General features: G+C 42.5%; 1 protein-coding gene across 1 annotated transcript in view; it reads right to left on the bottom strand.

The window, feature by feature from the left end:
• Positions 1–15679, bottom strand: part of LOC311103170 (serine/threonine-protein kinase D3-like) — a 47973-nt gene extending 32294 nt beyond the window's left edge. The window contains exon 1 of the mRNA XM_084144718.1: positions 15218–15679. Coding sequence (XP_084000844.1) covers positions 15218–15532 — 315 coding nt within the window. The 5' untranslated portion in view covers positions 15533–15679. The remainder of the gene's footprint in view (positions 1–15217) is intronic.
• Positions 15680–17314: the final 1635 nt, after the last annotated feature.

Raw genomic sequence — 17314 nt, 5'->3', positions numbered from 1 at the left:
TGTTGACGTGTACCTATGATGAAAATTACAGGCCTCTCTCATCTTTTTAAGTGGGAGAACTTGCACAATTGTTGGCTGACTAAATACTTTTTTTCCTCACTGTATGTAGAATTGCACAAAAAAATAATTTTACTACACAAATGTCTCTCAGCTCCATGGAGAATTTGTAGAATTGCAGGAAATTGGCTAACAAAGTAAAATATTTCTCTACACCGCCAAAATGGGGGCCTCTATTTTTTATTTGTTTTACTTTGATGCAGAAAAGACCCTGGTGTGTGTGTGTGCGTGTCACTGCCTGGCTGCATGTGTGTGTGGGGGGCCAAAGGCTATCAGTCATCACTGCAAGAGGAGGATGGTAACAGGGAAACCCTGTCAGAGAGGGGAGAGAGGAGCAGGCAGGGTCTGACAGATGGACAAATGACTACACTGAGGAAGGTATGCTGTCTGACCCGGGCTGCCTGACACCTTTATGAGGCTGGCCCTGGGCCAAGTCTGCAGTGATTGACAGCTACATTATAGGCTTTGTTTAACCAAACCCATGTTTCAACAAGCAACTGGTATTGCTTTATGGCTCTGGAATATGAAGAATGATACGCAATGAGAACATGAAAACAAATCAATCAAATGAGCTACACTCCCCTACGTATTTATTTGGACAGTGATGCTCAACTTTTTTTATTTGGCTATATACTCAAGCATTTTGGATTTGAGATAAAACTTTTTGGATGCATTTGCAGTTTGTTTTGGTTGTGTTATGGAGTATGTTGTGCCCAATTGAAATGAATGGTAACGGGCGTCCCGAGGCTGACCCCGGTCACCAGTTGAACGGTGTATCCTCCGACACATTGGTGCGGCTGGTTTACGGGTTAAAATGGCGGGTGTTAAGGAGCACAGTAAAAAAAAAAAATGAATGGTAAATAATGTATTGTGTCATTTTGGAGTCACTTTTATTTTAAATAAATTAGAATATGTTTCTGAACACTTCTACATGAATGTGGATGCTACCATGATTATGGATAATCTCTAATGAATCTTGAATAATGAGTGAGAAAATTACAGAGGCATAAATATCATACCTCCCCAAAAATGCTAACCTCCCCTGTTATTGGTAATGGTGAGAGGTTAGCATGTCTTGGGGGTATGATATTTGTACATCTGTAACTTTCTCACTCATCATTATTCCCGATTCATTCATGATTATCCGTAATCATGGTAGCATCCACATGAATGTAGAAGTGTTCAGAAACATATTCTATTTTTATTTACAATAAAAGTGACTCCAAAATGACACAATACATTATTTACCATTCCTTTCTATTGGGCACAACATAAGTTGATACACAACCAAAAAAACTGCAAATGCATCTAACAAGTTCGTAGAGTCACAAGCTTGATGTAGTCATTGGGTGCTAGAATATGGGTCAAAATACTAAACTTTTGACACTATAAGTGAATTTGTCTAAATACTCATGACAGCTTCACAGGGGGCACTAGATACATAAAGTACATTCATTTATAAACAGTAAAACAGATATGGTCCCCTATAGCTCAGTTGGTAGAGCATGGCGCTTGCAACGCCAGGGTTGTAGGTTCGTTTCCCACGGGGGGGCCAGTATGAAAATGTATGCACTCACTAACTGTAAGTCGCTCTGGATAAGAGCGTCTGCTAAAATGACTAAAATGTAAATATAAAAAATACTATTAAAAAAAAGGTGACATCCTGTACTGTCGCCTCATATAAAACATTTGATCTCAAATCCAAAATGCTGGAGTATAGAGCCAAATCAAAAGTTTGAGCTTCACTGTCCAAAGAAATACGTAGTGGAGTGTACATCCGCTGCTTCGTCCACTAGGACTACAACCAAGTAGCAACATAGTGTACAGCAAAGTGGGATCTTGTGATTCCTGTTAAAGTAAAGCCTCTACATCAGATCTAGGTCCTCCTGTCAATATGTTTGGGTCACATTCATGTCAAAACCACAGAAGGTACAGTTAGTATTTTAGTCGAACATTATTACTTTAAGCAAACGCTCAAATCACATTGTGCAGTGTTGTATGTTCATCAAGGTACTGAGTGCCAGAAGTCAGATGATAAAGCCATCACAAGACTGGACTGTGAAATGATGTGTTTTTATCTGCCATAATGCAGCCATTCATAGCTGTGTATGACATTGTTTATCAGCACAAAGAACAGCCTGGCTCTTCAACCCCAGACCAAGCGACCAACCGGGAAGCACAAGATGTTATTCAGTTGTTTTAGTAGCCTGGTTAACTAATGCGTCTTGATGAAGTCATAAGAGGAAGCAGACCTTAGCACACTGATTGTGGATGTGTCACTGTCGTCATGTTGTGGTGGTAAGGCATTATACATGGAGCAATAGGTCAGAGAAGGATCCGCTACAGGTTAAAGGTTAAATTCCGAATGTGACACAGAGGGTTAAAGCTTGAATGCTAAATGTGAAATGGAGCTAAACTGACTGAGCACTGTGTGGTTTAATTGCAAAGGAACGAAAGTACAATATGTGAGACTGAAAGTCCATGACAAAGAGGAAGATTGTTTTGATGTCAAATGCAAAACTGTTGTTTAACTTTGTGGCACATGTTAGGGACCACATCAGTGGGAAATGCACTGAATACACGGTCCAAAATCTGCACATAGGAAAAGCTAATTGTATTCTATGTGGCCTTGAGGAAAGTAATTGGTGTGTGCGAGTCACATCAAGCACTTTTAGTGGAAATGGAAAACTGTGTTAATTATTAAATGAAGTTTCCCTCTGTCTGTCTTCAGTGAAATTATTGCATTGGTCTTCATTAGATGATTAATATAATTGGAAACAGCAACGTCATATAGCTATCCCACATAGCAGAGAGAGCACTAACATAAACCACGTGTAAGCGACAGTAGGCTATTCATATCAAAACCCTCTTCCTGGCAATGAAGATTGTATAATAAACATTTGACACTTTGTGATATTATGTACTGGACATTATACGAAGTGTTTCAAGAGGAATTTGAGGAGGCGAGGAGGCTGGAAGAAATACGAACGAGCTGCTCATTTTGGAGCATAAAGATGACACAACTGAAAATATAACTTCTCTATTGGCAGACTGCTGGTTTTAGTAGTCTTAGCTCAGTTCTATGGGGTTCATTAAAAAACCCGGCATATTCCAATGTGTTTGGAGTGTTTTGTTGACCATAATGTGCTTTTCAGTGCTTCCCATGACTGGTAATTTACCATATAATTCATTAGCTTGTCTAATTCCGCTAGTCCTTTTGATCGTGTACAAAAATAACACAACAACACACGTACACACACACACACACACACCGTACACACACACACCGTACACAGTACACACACACAAACCCCATCTCATTGAGCTTTCATGAAAACAAGGGCAAAAATCATCCCTCTCGCTTGACAATGTTGTTGATCAGTGAGCCCGCCACCCACGATGGGGCAGCAGCCATTAGTTCTGGAAAATTAAAGGAGAATGGTATTCATGACTGATCCATACAAAACACTTGGCTGCTAGCAGGAGGCTAAAGGCCCTGAGGACAGTGTTAACAGAGTACTAAAAGGTCAAGCGTCCACAATTCCTCGATGCTTTAGGAGATTTGTGTTAGTTTGTGACGCAAAGGAGGCCACACTAAGCCAAGGGGAATCATGGGATATGTAATGTACAGTAGCATAGCGTAGATGAATGCTGCTTCGCTGGGGCTTGAGTGCATTGTGCAATGCGGTGATAATCTATAGAAAATGCATCTGTCCATTTCACAGCTCTTCCCATATACAGTAGGTATTCTATACTGTACAGTATATGCTGAGTCACACTGTTATATAATATAATAAACTGCTCCTATAATCTCTGAGGCCAGGCGTCTGCAGAGCATGTGCCTTCCCTTCTGCCCAGCCCGGCAGCCAGTGAGCGGAGAGAGGGAGAGAGAGAAAGAGAGAGAGAGAAAGCGAGAGAGAGAGAGAGAGAGAGAGAGAGAGAGAGAGAGTGTGAGTGAGTGAGTGAGTGAGTGAGAAAGAGAGAGAGAGAGAGAGAGAAAGCGAGAGAGAGAGAGAAAGCGAGAGAGAGAGAGAGAAAGCGAGAGAGAGAGAGAGAGAAAGCGAGAGAGAGAGAGAGAGAGAGAGAGAGAGAGAGAGCGAGAGAGAGAGAGAGAGAGAGAGAGAGAGAGAGAGAGAGAGAGAGAGAGAGAGAGAGAGAGCGCATTACAGTGCATTACATCAAACTATTCGCTCCCCATTTTGCAGGCCGGAGTCAAGACAAACACACCACAGCTGGAGCAGAGAGGCAGAGAGACTTGGAGCAGCCAACTGCACAGCCCATCTGCATAGCACTATAGTCCACATATGGTTCCCATTTCACACATACTACTGCTTTACTTCCTGGACAGACCAACTCTCTCTATCAGCCTCTCTCTCTTAATCTCCCTCTCTCTCTCTTTCTGTCTTTCCCTCTGTTTATCTGTTACTCTCTCGCTCATATTTCCTCTGTTGCAGGCCTTAGTAGCCACCTTCCACAGCAGAAAATCCATCTTGGTAACAAACTGAGCCCAGTGCAACGAGATGCAGTGAAAAGGACATTTATGTGGTGGGGGAGTGTTGATGTTTTTTTTAGACGTTATTTTTTGCTCAGAAACGACCATAAGTACAGTTCCACGTGGTATGGCGATTCAGATACATCTGAAAATTTATTACTGTGTAATCCTAATGGGAAAAGTCAATGGAAAAATTGAAAGGCTTTGAATTAAATCAGTGACACAATAAGGTAGACTGTATTAGTGGAAAGACTATGAAGCACAAAGAAAAAAAGCTTCCTCTGCTAAAACGTTTCCCATTTATCTGCTCAGGACAGGATTTGGAACAAAAAGGCAGAACTTGCACATTCCACTCTGTCTGTGGACAAGGGTCACCATAATGACAGAGTGCCTTATTGTCTGACCAACTTTGCAGAGCACTATTACACTAGCTCCTTCTTCTCCTCCTTTTCACTATGTTCCAAGAAAAGTGTGAACACCACAACCGTATAGGTTCAGCCCACTGTGAGATGAAAAGAACAGAGCTTGAAAGCATGCCAAACCTTCATATGTAACTAATTCAGTGCTGGTGTGGGGCCCTTACCTCGAGAACCCTGTACTGAGATACCAAGTGCTGACAAGGTGAAATCACAGTGCTAACCACAGAGCTTAGGTCTAGGCCTCTCTCCAAACCACAGAGCAGTGCAGTCATGAAGAGAGTCCATACACCTGTCAGCATAGACCTGCTTCCACCAGCAGGACAAACCATAATATATACTCCTACTACTTCATTTACATTTGGGATAATGATACTTTGATACTATAATACTCCTCAGCCTGACATGGACTCTCTCTTCCTGTTCAAGGTGGTCGGACTGCTCTTATTGGAGACGCTTCAAACATTTAGTCTACATTGTTCTATATTACTGCCCTTTCAGTATTGTGTTGATTCAGACTCAAAACTACTCAACACTACTCCTTTGTGTCCTCAAGTGGAACAAGTGCTCCAGTCCAGTCCTCAATGGAGAGGAGATAGTGGAGATGAGGTCACTACTTGGTGGCCAGCTCCTTAACGAGTCCTTAACAAGAGCTGTCTGAAAGCTGAGAGCCCCGGTCCATTCTTTACAGATGAGAGAGACTCGCTCTCTTCCCCTGGTCGTCTTGAGTGTGTAAGTGAGCAAGTGAGTGTGTCCGGGGGCTGAGAGGAAGAGAGGAGAGGAGGAAGGCTGAGTCACAGGAGCCGAGACCTCTCAGGAAGAGCGGAAGAGAGCAGTGTGATCTGAGCAGCTCTGCTAGGCCCTGGGCTCTGAGTTATGGACCCTTGGTGATGCTTCTGTAGCCCAGTGTGCCTTGAAGATATACTACAAACACTCTCTCCTCTCTGTCTGGGAATGGCAGGGTACTAGTGGCGGCCAGTTGGATTTGATTCTGAACACAGATTAAATAATAATGTGAAGCTTTTGATTTAGGTAAAAGGATATTGACAGTGATCCAGAGTTTATCTCTGTGCTCTGTTAGTATAAAGAGCCATCGGGTTTGACAGTAGACGAGGTGACCATATCAAAAGGCTATTGCTGACCATCTTCACTGCTTATCATTCTAAATGCTGAAATAAACAGTAGTCTAAACAGAACACAGAATACATGCACACACTTTGGGTCAAATTTGCTCATGATAACATTCACTCACAGAGACAGACAGAGACACACAGAGACAGACAGAGACACACAGAGACAGACAGAGACACACAGAGACAGACAGAGACACACAGAGACAGACAGAGACACACAGAGACAGACAGAGACACACAGAGACAGACAGAGACACACAGAGACAGACAGAGACACACAGAGACAGACAGAGACACACAGAGACAGACAGAGACACACAGAGACAGACAGAGACACACAGAGACAGACAGAGACACACAGAGACACACAGAGACAGACAGAGACACACAGAGACAGACAGAGACAGACAGAGACACACAGAGACAGACAGAGACACACAGAGACAGACAGGATTAAAAGCCACTGCTGTGAACAGAGAATCCATTTGGACAGAGCCTGAGCTACACAGATGACGAAATAGGCCACTGAACACACAGTATTCCTCCACTAACCGCAGGCAGCTTATTGAGAAGCAGGCGAAAACAGAGCCTGCTGTGGAAACAGGGAGCGGCTCTGGAGAGGGACTTAAGTTAAGAGTATGTATTGGCTGTGGAAACACGGTGACAGACATGGTGAAAGACATGGTGACAGACATCACGCCAACTGACTGACTGGCTTTTTTACTTGTGGCCGAGACAAAAGTAAACACAATATAAATTAAAAGCACACGGGGACCAGAGATGCTGAAAGATGTTTTTTCGTTTCATTAGCTTTTTCAACCACTGTGAGATCAGATCAGATCCATTGTTGCTCAATGTCACCATTAAAGAGTCAAACTTGTCCTTTAAGTTCTCAATGGGTTATGGGTTTCTTCCTGCTTGGTATTGAGGCCCTGTTGCACATCCTCTGCCACCTTGCTATCAGCCTGGTCAGTGAGCTGACAAACAGGAAAGGAAAACAGTTCTGAGAAAGCACCTCAGAATGCAGCCTTTTCAACCTGCTGCCCGCCACATCGGGGATCGATGATGCCGACACTGGTGCTGCCGTGCTGCCGTCTGACAGAAAACACGACGCTCCATATGGTTAACATTGTATCAACCTAATGGGGGGAAATCACACTGTTTCTGAGAACTAACAGTTCCCCCATTGTTGCTGTGTCTCCACGACATTTGTGGACACTGACCTCCATTCTTCTGCTGAGACCAGTAATGTCATTAGGGTTTAACTGTAAAGAGACACAGCAAATCAACCAACCTAGGGCCAGGCCGGACTCCTGAATCCTCTCTCTATCAGTGTGTGAACTTGACACTAGGCCAGGTCTCTGCAAGTGCCCTCAGCATTGGTCAAGGTTTTAATCCATTAAGTGTGCTGCCGAGGCGGCCAGGTCAGAGAGTGCAGGCAAGGTGGAATGCCTGTCTGTGCAGAGGGGGAAATATACTGTAACTCCAAGAGTGAGTGAGCAGCCGCCAGCGAAATCAATGAGGGAAATGTGACATCCTTCTATAAACAGGAATATATTGTACGCTGGTGTAAGATTTATGAGGGGATGTTACTTTAATTACTTGTTCTACAGTATATCTGTCCCCAATCACTTCACATAGGCTGTACTAAAGGGATAGGTGAGCACAGGTTGATTACTGTACAGTATGTGCTTGAAAATCTATACACCTGCCCTTTCAATATAATCAGAGTTTGAACCCCTACTTAGAACTATTCAACCAGTACTAATAGAGATTGGAGTAACACTAGATTATCTCTAGCTACCATTGTACAGTCATAGAAGATGGTGAAGTACATCTGTCCCAGTGGCCCACAGACTCTGCCAGTGCAGAGACAAACCAACCACAGGGTGGTGGTGAATTCTATGGTTGGGTCTGGCTCCTACCATTCAGCAGGGCACCATTGGTCATATAGCAGGCCAGCTGGCCAGCCGACCACAAACCAGGCACCAATGCAGGCCTGCCGCCTAGCCGTCCTCCCCCCTCACTCCCAAAGGAGGTCCACTCTTCACCAGTAACAATGCCCCAGTCTGTCATTTTGTGACTCTTGTGGGTGAGTGTTCTGTTCTGCCATGCCACTCTACAATTGGGGAGATGGAGACTGGAGAAATATGAACTGCAGATGGGAGACATTACTCAGTTCACTTAACTATAGTGTTTTTTTATCCCTCCCTCCATTTCCACAAATCACTCAGGACTGGATAAATTGATAGATTGCTTGCACAACATGGTTATTCCGGACATAAGTGAAGGCTTATGGTGATACAGGTATCCCTCAGTTGCAGCATTCATATAACCATCATTTAGCCTGAACTGGCCTAAAAAGATAGAAAATTGAAATATGACATTAAGCCTGCACATGAACTCGAAGAAAAACATGTAAGCTGGAAAAATGAACCCTGAAATCGTATATAACAGTCTCCATTCAGAAGCAATTCCCATAACTTATAACACTGACAGGTTTTGACTCTAGGGTGAACCTTTTTTCTCAGAAGCAGCCGAATGTGCTTTCCAGGATGTGTCTTGCCCCATGTATATCACACATAGCGCCCAGTGCTGAGCCCAGCCATGCTCAGGGTGAAATATGGTTGTTCCATAGGAACATGCAGATGTGTGCTGAGCAGAGCTGGCCTGAGCTGTCCAGGCCTATGGGGGAGGGGAAGAGCAGGGGATGGATGTGATTTATTTCCTGTGAGTTTCAGTTAGTTTTGGCTAGTGGGAGAGGTGTACTCTCCAGTTTCCATCTGCACTCTCTCTTTTTCTCTTTCACCCCTTTTGTTTTCATCTCTCTCTCGGTCTTGCTCTCTCGCACAGAAATCAGTTCTGCTCCTGTCGTTTTGATAAATACTTTAATCGAATATGGGGTGATTAAAACTATTAACGTGTTGTGCGACTTAAGCGCCATTAGCTGATGATGTACCAACTAAATCTTCCCAAACAAATGTTGTACGTGGCAAATCATATCACTAGGCTGCATGTACTGTTCCATACGTCAAAGATGTGCAAATCCCTTGTTTATCATCAGTTGTTGTCCATTTTATTTGAATTTATTACAGGAAATGTTATTGAGAGCGACGTGATATTACGCAAAGGTTCAAAATATTACCCAAATCCTGCTGTTTTCACCATACTGTTTCATGTTGTCCAGCTTGACCCATGGAGTGTGTGCTTCTCAAAAGGCCTTTGTTCAGATAATTACACAGGCAGCTGTGCTACTCTCAACCAGAAACTGGGAGTTACTCTACTGCACTAACAAACCAGTAGGAAAGCAAGGGTGTGCTGTACTGTGCCAGACAGCCACATTTCACAGTACAGTATATGCAGCTGTGGCGAATATGTTCAGAACAAAGCAGGAATATCCTAGGGACAAGGGATAAAGCAGAAATGTTAATAAAACTGCCTTAGTTTTATGTTTTTTCCCCCATTGCCTTGCCAAAAGGACTTCAAATTTCCTTCCTTCTTGCAAGCTTTATCATCCCCTCGAACAGCTAGAGAGGAACGTTAACTTGAAGGCCAAGGTACACTGTAAAACCTACATTTTATATCAAACACTTTCAATGTTTCAACAGACGAGGCTACGTTTCCCAACTTTCGCCTCCAAACATCCCCACCAGCTATTTAATCCTGCATTCATAAAATATCAAGGCATGTCGAGCATGCCATAAACATATGATATTAAGCTATGTTGAGCATGCCATAAACATATGATATTAAGCTATGTTGAGCATGCCATAAACATATGATATTAAGCTATGTTGAGCATGCCATAAACATATGATATTAAGCTATGTTGAGCATGCCATAAACATATGATATTAAGCTATGTTGAGCATGCCATAAACATATGATATTAAGCTACGTTGAGCATGCCATAAACATATGATATTAAGCTATGTTGAGCATGCCATAAACATATGATATTAAGCTATGTTGAGCATGCCATAAACATATGATATTAAGCTATGTTGAGCATGCCATAAACATATGATATTAAGCTATGTTGAGCATGCCATAAACATATGATATTAAGCTATGTTGAGCATGCCATAAACATATGATATTAAGCTATGTTGAGCATGCCATAAACATATGATATTAAGCTATGTTGAGCATGCCATAAACATATGATATTAAGCTATGTTGAGCATGCCATAAACATATGATATTAAGCTATGTTGAGCATGCCATTACCATTACACCATCCTCTACAATTTGGCTGACGTGATCCAGAAACCCAGTGTTGTAGTTAAATGTTTTATATTTAAATGTCATGGCACCCCATCCCAACAACATAACATCATCCTCCAAGTATGCCTGGATGGGGAGCGGAGGAATGCTGGTTGGCTGGGCCCGCTGGCTGCTAAAGACAAGTCATTCTCAGGGAGTCATGAACTTTTGTCCCGCGGTTGCTCCCTCTCTGGCTGCACGAGAGGACTTGGGCGACACCAAACAGGAAGCAGCTCCACAAGCTGACGCTATCGCTGTTTATACCCTATTTATCACGCACAGAGACCCGACCAAACAGCCAGGGCCGGGGCCAAGGAGCCAGACCGAGAGACAGACCCAGAGTCTGGTGGCAGGCAGCCATAGATAGAGAGCCAAACCTGGGCAGCCTGGTTCCAATCAGGGTGGGTCACATCACTCACTTTCTCTGCTGTGTCTCCTCACAGTCCCAGAGGAGCCTGCCTGGTCTGGGTGGGTGAGGGATGGTGCTCTCACGCCAACTGATGATACTCTTTAAGGGTCATCGTCTCATTGACTGAAGTGGAGCACAGAGGGCTACAGCTACGCAGAAGACTTGAAGAAGAAGTTATCATCTAGGATCAGATTTAGGATCAGGTTATCCCAAGTTCAATCTTAATCATTTTGAGGTACTGTAAAAGTTCCCTTACCTATCTTAAACATAGAGAGACAAAACAGACCTCGGATCAGTGAATAAGGGCATATTCATTGCACATCCCAAAGGGGGCCCAGTGGTTTGGCAGTCAGTTGGATGATGAATGAGCTGTATGGAGTCCATAGAATACACAGCTATTATAACTGATTGCATTCCCTAAATAGTCTGATTCAAAAAGAGGGTTCAGCCAAGAGATAAAATGTCAATGCTGTGTTAACAATGTAAGTCCAGGTATGTATTCAGTGAAAAACAAGGGAAAGAAACTACTCTGTCAATCTAGGACTAGGCCAAGGACAAAGCAAATTCAAACCTAATACTAATCCGTTTCAAAACATTTGAAGGGAAACAACTGATCCAACAGCATATGCTTCTGACTGATGTTGCTCCATGTTTGTTGTCTGGCTCAGTGACTGACTGGTGGATCCCTTACCCACTACACAGTCCCTCAGTGTGGGAAATGATAGCATACGGGGGCAAAGTTCTGTCCAGACTCTATCTACTGAGATATTAGCATATAAAACATTTTTCCTGTCCGCACCCCACTGACACAGAAACCCTGGGCTCCACTGACTGTAAGGAATCTAGAATGGCAGAGGTGGGGTCAGAGTTCATCTGCGGGAAAAGCTACAGAGGCAAAACGTGCTGCTGCTTTAATAAAAGGTTAACAATCGTCATGCATACTTCAGTTGTATTACAGAGTGGTGAGGATGGACTTGATGGACAGAAAAGCGCACAGTGATATTTTCCACTTATATCAAAGCCATATGGGTGGATTTCATCAGACAGAGAATACTGTGAACTCCTATAACAGCAGCAAGATAGAACAACCACTAGCCATAGAAACACATTGCAGACTGAATAACAATTGAATCATTTGTAACACAAAAGTACAGTGCCTATTCAGCAGATTTTAATGTAAGTAGCAGATTTTAAAGTAATAACTCCTCTATCTAAGGTTAATGCAAACTGACTGTGTTGATTTTCTAAAAGCACTTTCTTCATATCATATTTACAACCTTTTCTTTAGCTCTTGTAACTGACTCTAGCAACCTTGCCAATACATTACAAGATCTATGCAAATATCAGCAGTGATCAGATGTTCTGCAGACCAGAAATCCCCAGAAGTAGTTAGTGAGTATCAGCAGACCCCATAAAGAACAACAACATTACACTGGCCTGGAGGACTGTGAACTTGGCCTACATTACAGTAAAGGACACAAGCGATGCACTCTGAATTAGCACTGGTGGTTATATGGGTTTCAGGCCTGTCGAATGGTTCAAGGTATGTTCCTTGTAGCGATCACCAGCTCAGTCGTACTGAAAGGAACGTGTCAGCTCAATGTAGCTCAAAGCTGCTCCACTTTCTGAGAACAATGAATCTCTTGAGAGGAAAAGGTTACAGAGTATTTGCATTCTAGAGGTGATGAGTAAGGGGAGGTGAGAAGTGAACAAAGTATCTATACTGTGACTATGTGGGCCAGCCAGGATGCACAGAGAGAAATATTATTACGTTTCTCACCACAACCCTCATGCCCGCATTTCTCCAAAATACCTGATCGCTGTGACAGCAACACTTTGCTCCCACCCCTCCCTTACGTTTATCCACTAGACACGATGGAATGAGTTCTATAATCTCACCCCCTCACTCAGTCTCTGATTAATTATGGACACAAATAGAGTAATCTTCCTTATGGATGTCAGACGATAATACAAAGGTGAATGTGTGAATGTCATTTCATTAAAACAGGTGTCTGTGATTAGAACATCCACACATAACAACAGTAGGGCCTACACCTTATCCATCAGATAGAAATCCAACAGCGCAAACTACTGAGAAAAAGAAAAAAAAAGGTCATTGAGTAACGGATGTCATAAGAGAAAGTAAGATGTATATAGTACATGGCCATAAAACAGATTATGTTTCATAAGCTGAAAAACTATTATCTAAACTTTCATGATCTAATAATCAGTCTAATGTATGGTATCAGTTGGTGATGAACATCTGAATGTGGATCTGTCGTCTGTATTCTGAGGCAAGGCCGTTCATACTGTATGTTATTATCTACACTGATCTGTAAAGAAGCACAAGGAGGACACAAGGATGCACTCTTTGAACAAATGTCCCTCATGAACCAACTTCATCTCTAGATTGCTAAGAGTTAAAAATCAGACCAATTCATGGTAATGGAAACCCTGTAATGGACAAAGACAGTGTGCTTGCCACCAATACAAATTAAAGAACAAACAAATGGAGTCAGCAAACTACATTTGGTTCCATTGGTTTGCTCTTGATATTACAAACTTGCCTTTGCCTCTTTCTAGCCAGTGGCACATAGGCAACCACTGTTGATTGATACAGTCTATATTTCAGTTGTTCAGCCTCTTCTTATGCAGGAGCCATAACCCAAAGTCATTACCGACAGCCACCATTGTCATGGAAAATAACCTGGCATATGCATTACATTGTGGATGACTTTGAGAGGGATAAACCACTGAGTGGTTCAGTGTTAGTGTCTCCAGTGAGAATACACCACAATGTAAATAGCTGATGCTACTAGACCATGCACGGCAACCGGAGAAGGCTCACTGCTGCCGAGCGTGCTGCTGTGGTGCTTAAAACTCATTCTGTGCACAAGACACAGATGTCTGCTTCACAACAAAAAAACTGTCACAAAAACTATGTGTAAATGGACAAGTATGGCACAGAAATGGCAAACCACAGATGCTATGCATTTCAGGGCAACACTGTCTGCAATACAGCTGTCTCACTGTTTTGAAGAGTTAATTTCAACTTGCAACCAATGTTCCCTCTAAGCTACGCACTCCCTAGGACTACCCCACAGAAGAAATATCAGCTTGCGCAGAGAAACACGAGATTGAACTTCACTCAACTTTCTAGAGTTTTCCCCCTTAGTTAACACTATCAACGTTTCCCTTTACTGTGGGAATTGTGATCGAATCAACGCAATATTAGCCACTTTCAATGCAACATACCAAAACAAAAATAACTATGCAAGAGATTTTGAACGCAGAACGCATTGGAATATGATTTTATTGCTTTGACACGCTTTACTCAGCATGTACTCTACACAGACCGTTGCGGCAAAACCAATCAGAGCTGCAGTAGGCTTATATGCAAATAGACCATTGCCATATATGGATCTATGCCATTCACTTTGAACTGGACTGTGTTTACAGAATGAGCGGTCGTGAGTAGATGCGCTTGTTTTGCGATCAAAGCGAGAGCTGCATGTTGCCACGTGTGCACAGTTGTTCATTGCCAGTTATTGAGTTATTAGACCAGTTATAGATCATTTGTAGTCAGCAATGGGGGAGTAAATGCCTCCTACAAGAGCAGAAAACGTGTACATTTCTAGACATCTTTGAAAAGCGAGTCAGATAAACAGCTTATTTTTGTCTTAAAGGGGCAGTGTTGTATTTTGAGATAGGTTTGAATAAGCTAAGTAGCCAATAGGCAGAGGGTAGCATAATTTGTCTGATTCCCTGTCATTTTATTTTGTAAAGTGGTTTCTTGCATCAAACAACACAACATCATTTTCAGTCACCTCCTTGTCTGAAGGACAAGTGGATAAACAGGTTAATGTCTCATGGAATGTAGGCCTACATTGAACACCACAAATCAAATCAAATCACACACATTGGCTGCTACTGTAGGCTGAATGATAGAACAGCTATTTCCATGTTAAAATGTTAAGGGATGCATTTTCTCCATTGTTTTTGATGGTAGGCCACTCTGGTAGGCCTACATTACGATCAAATAGCCACAGTAGCCTAATTGACCACTGTCTGAAACTGTAACTTAAAGTGGGTACAGCCTCAGTGTTCATAGCAAGCGCTTGTTGGAAGTTGCACAGAATTTTCACAACGATCAAGTTTGCGCTCAGCAGACCTGAAATTATTCAGTGCCGAACTATGCCACTGATTTGTTTAGCAGTATGCTTGGTGGACTTTCCAGTGGACTTTCCAATCTTTCTTGAAACTTGGAATTGAGCCAAAAAAAAAGACCACTTAAGCTTTTAGGTTTTATAGTGAATTTGCTTTCTCTTGCTCAGGCCTACCTATTGCATTTCATTCTATCGATATCCATATAGATATTCACTCTGTCATTATGCATTAGCTGTAGTAGGTCAAGTGTTATAACAAGGAAGTGTTGCGTAATTACCTTTTGGTCGACTATAGAGCAGACCAGGTCTTTGACAGCAGACAGCGACAGGTCATGGTTCTCCAGGTTCACCGTCTCTCTGGTCAGGCCGATCTGGAGGAGGAAGGACACTCCATGGAAGGAGCTGCGGGAGTTGGTGGGGCTGGGAGCGCTGTGAGAGTGACTGTGACTCCCGTGACTCCCGTTGGACAGGCGGCTGTAAAGGGGTGCCGGGGGGCTCGGCGATGGTGAGGGGGTCAGAGGCACAGCTGGGAGTTGTGAGTGGAGGTAGGCTTTAGGAAAGGACGGAGGAGTTGAGCTGCTGCAGGCAGACATTGGGTTTCTTCCAATGGCAGAGATGATGATGCAAAATGTAAAGTAATATAACCATCAGTGATGCCTTTTTAAATAAGGCACCACTGAACCACTAGGAACAGACACAATTCTGAAGAAACACTCAAACCTCCTTCTAGGAGACATGAAATGCAAGATCTTCAAAGTATCACGAGCAGTGTTAGTCAATAGCAATAGTCAAACTTTCCTCCCCATTGACTTCTCAGACAGATGCCTGGCAATCAATTCATGGACAAAGCCTGATGATTCCACTAAATGGCCTCAGCTCTCTCTCCAAGGCAAGAGATGTTTGCAGTTTGCACTGCTGAGATACTGTGATGCTCCAGACGTCCTAGATTGATTCCCCAACGCTCACTGCAAGAGGCGTTCACCATTCCAAACTTCATGTTCTTGAATGGTGTCCCCTCACAGTACTAGAGTCACATATCTGCCCTGACCACAGGAAACATGTCACAAAACAGATACAGTACATTTAATGGTGGTAGAATAGAATATGTTTAGGTTTGTGGAAGTAGATGTAGGCTATAAAAGTAATCATTTTACATTATTCTACCAAACTGAACAAATTCAGCAAAACAAATCATGACCTCAAAGCTGTTTACACTTTCTGAGTAGGCTATGCAATAACAATAAGTGCTGCAATTTACGAGAAATAAACATGATAAGGTTTGCATACAATAAACACATCAAATAATTGTAATTGTAAACTTCGATTATATTGTAAGCCAGTACAAACAATGCATCATGTTTAATAACTTAACCTGACAAATTAGAGACATGGTGTAGTTTACCATACATTACGGAATGTTTTCTATTTATTTATTAATCATGCACAACCACCATCTGGAATCAAGGCTTCTCAACATCTGGACCATCCCACTTTCGATTGAATTGCTGGCAGAAGACGACCCCATGTCCACGAATGCCAGCAACACAAGTTATACAAGACCTGTTTTTGCATACTAAAAGTTTGTTGAAATATTCTTCAGTAGCCTATGAATTAGCCTAAATATTTCAATCGTCTATAAAATATGTCTAAAACATTATAGGCCTACTTACCTCCACTTTCTGCAAAAGGCGACGTTGGATCCATGGCCAGTGGACAGCAGAAACTTCTCCCAAAACTCCAACAATCGAAAAAAAAAACTAATGATTCAAGTTCATTCGCCTTTTCGCTAAATCATACAAATGCGCAACAATGTAACCATATGCATTAGTAGGATCGTCTAAAAGCGTGCTAAAACTCACAGCCGAGTTCTCTGCTTTTTGAAACTTTCTCTTGTCGTCTATTCGTGGTTGCCAGACAGTAAATTCACGCGCATCTTATTATCCTTCCAGCTGTGAATACTCCCACTGTTCTGAGAGAAAGGGAGGAGAGAAAGGTTCCTGGGGCTTGAAGTTCTTTTACCTATTTGGTGCTTTGGGTTTCTATGGGTGAGGATAAATCTTCAAACTACAATCTCACATGCAATGGCGTCTCGAAAAAGTTATCTTTACATTGCGCATGTCTCTTTCATCTATCTTTTCCGTTAATCGGGGTGATGCTGGAAAAAAAACACTAGTTACCCGACCTCTATTGGTTCCGTTCTGAAAATGAGTTGCCAGCAACGTAGAAGAAATGCCATCATCCTCAAATCAAATCAAATCAAGATGCTGATGTATTCCTTACACTGTTGTTGTACTGTTGCTCCTAATCTTGTTTTAGATAGGGTGGTGGCATACATCAGCATCTTGTTTCTTATCCAAATACGGAAATGGCAACAC

The sequence above is a fragment of the Coregonus lavaretus genome (genome assembly GCF_964263955.1).
Source record: "Coregonus lavaretus genome assembly, chromosome: 27".
Taxonomy (NCBI): Eukaryota; Metazoa; Chordata; class Actinopteri; order Salmoniformes; family Salmonidae; genus Coregonus; species Coregonus lavaretus.
Note: the sequence above shows the minus strand (reverse complement) of the source record. Positions and strands in the feature narration are given on the sequence as shown.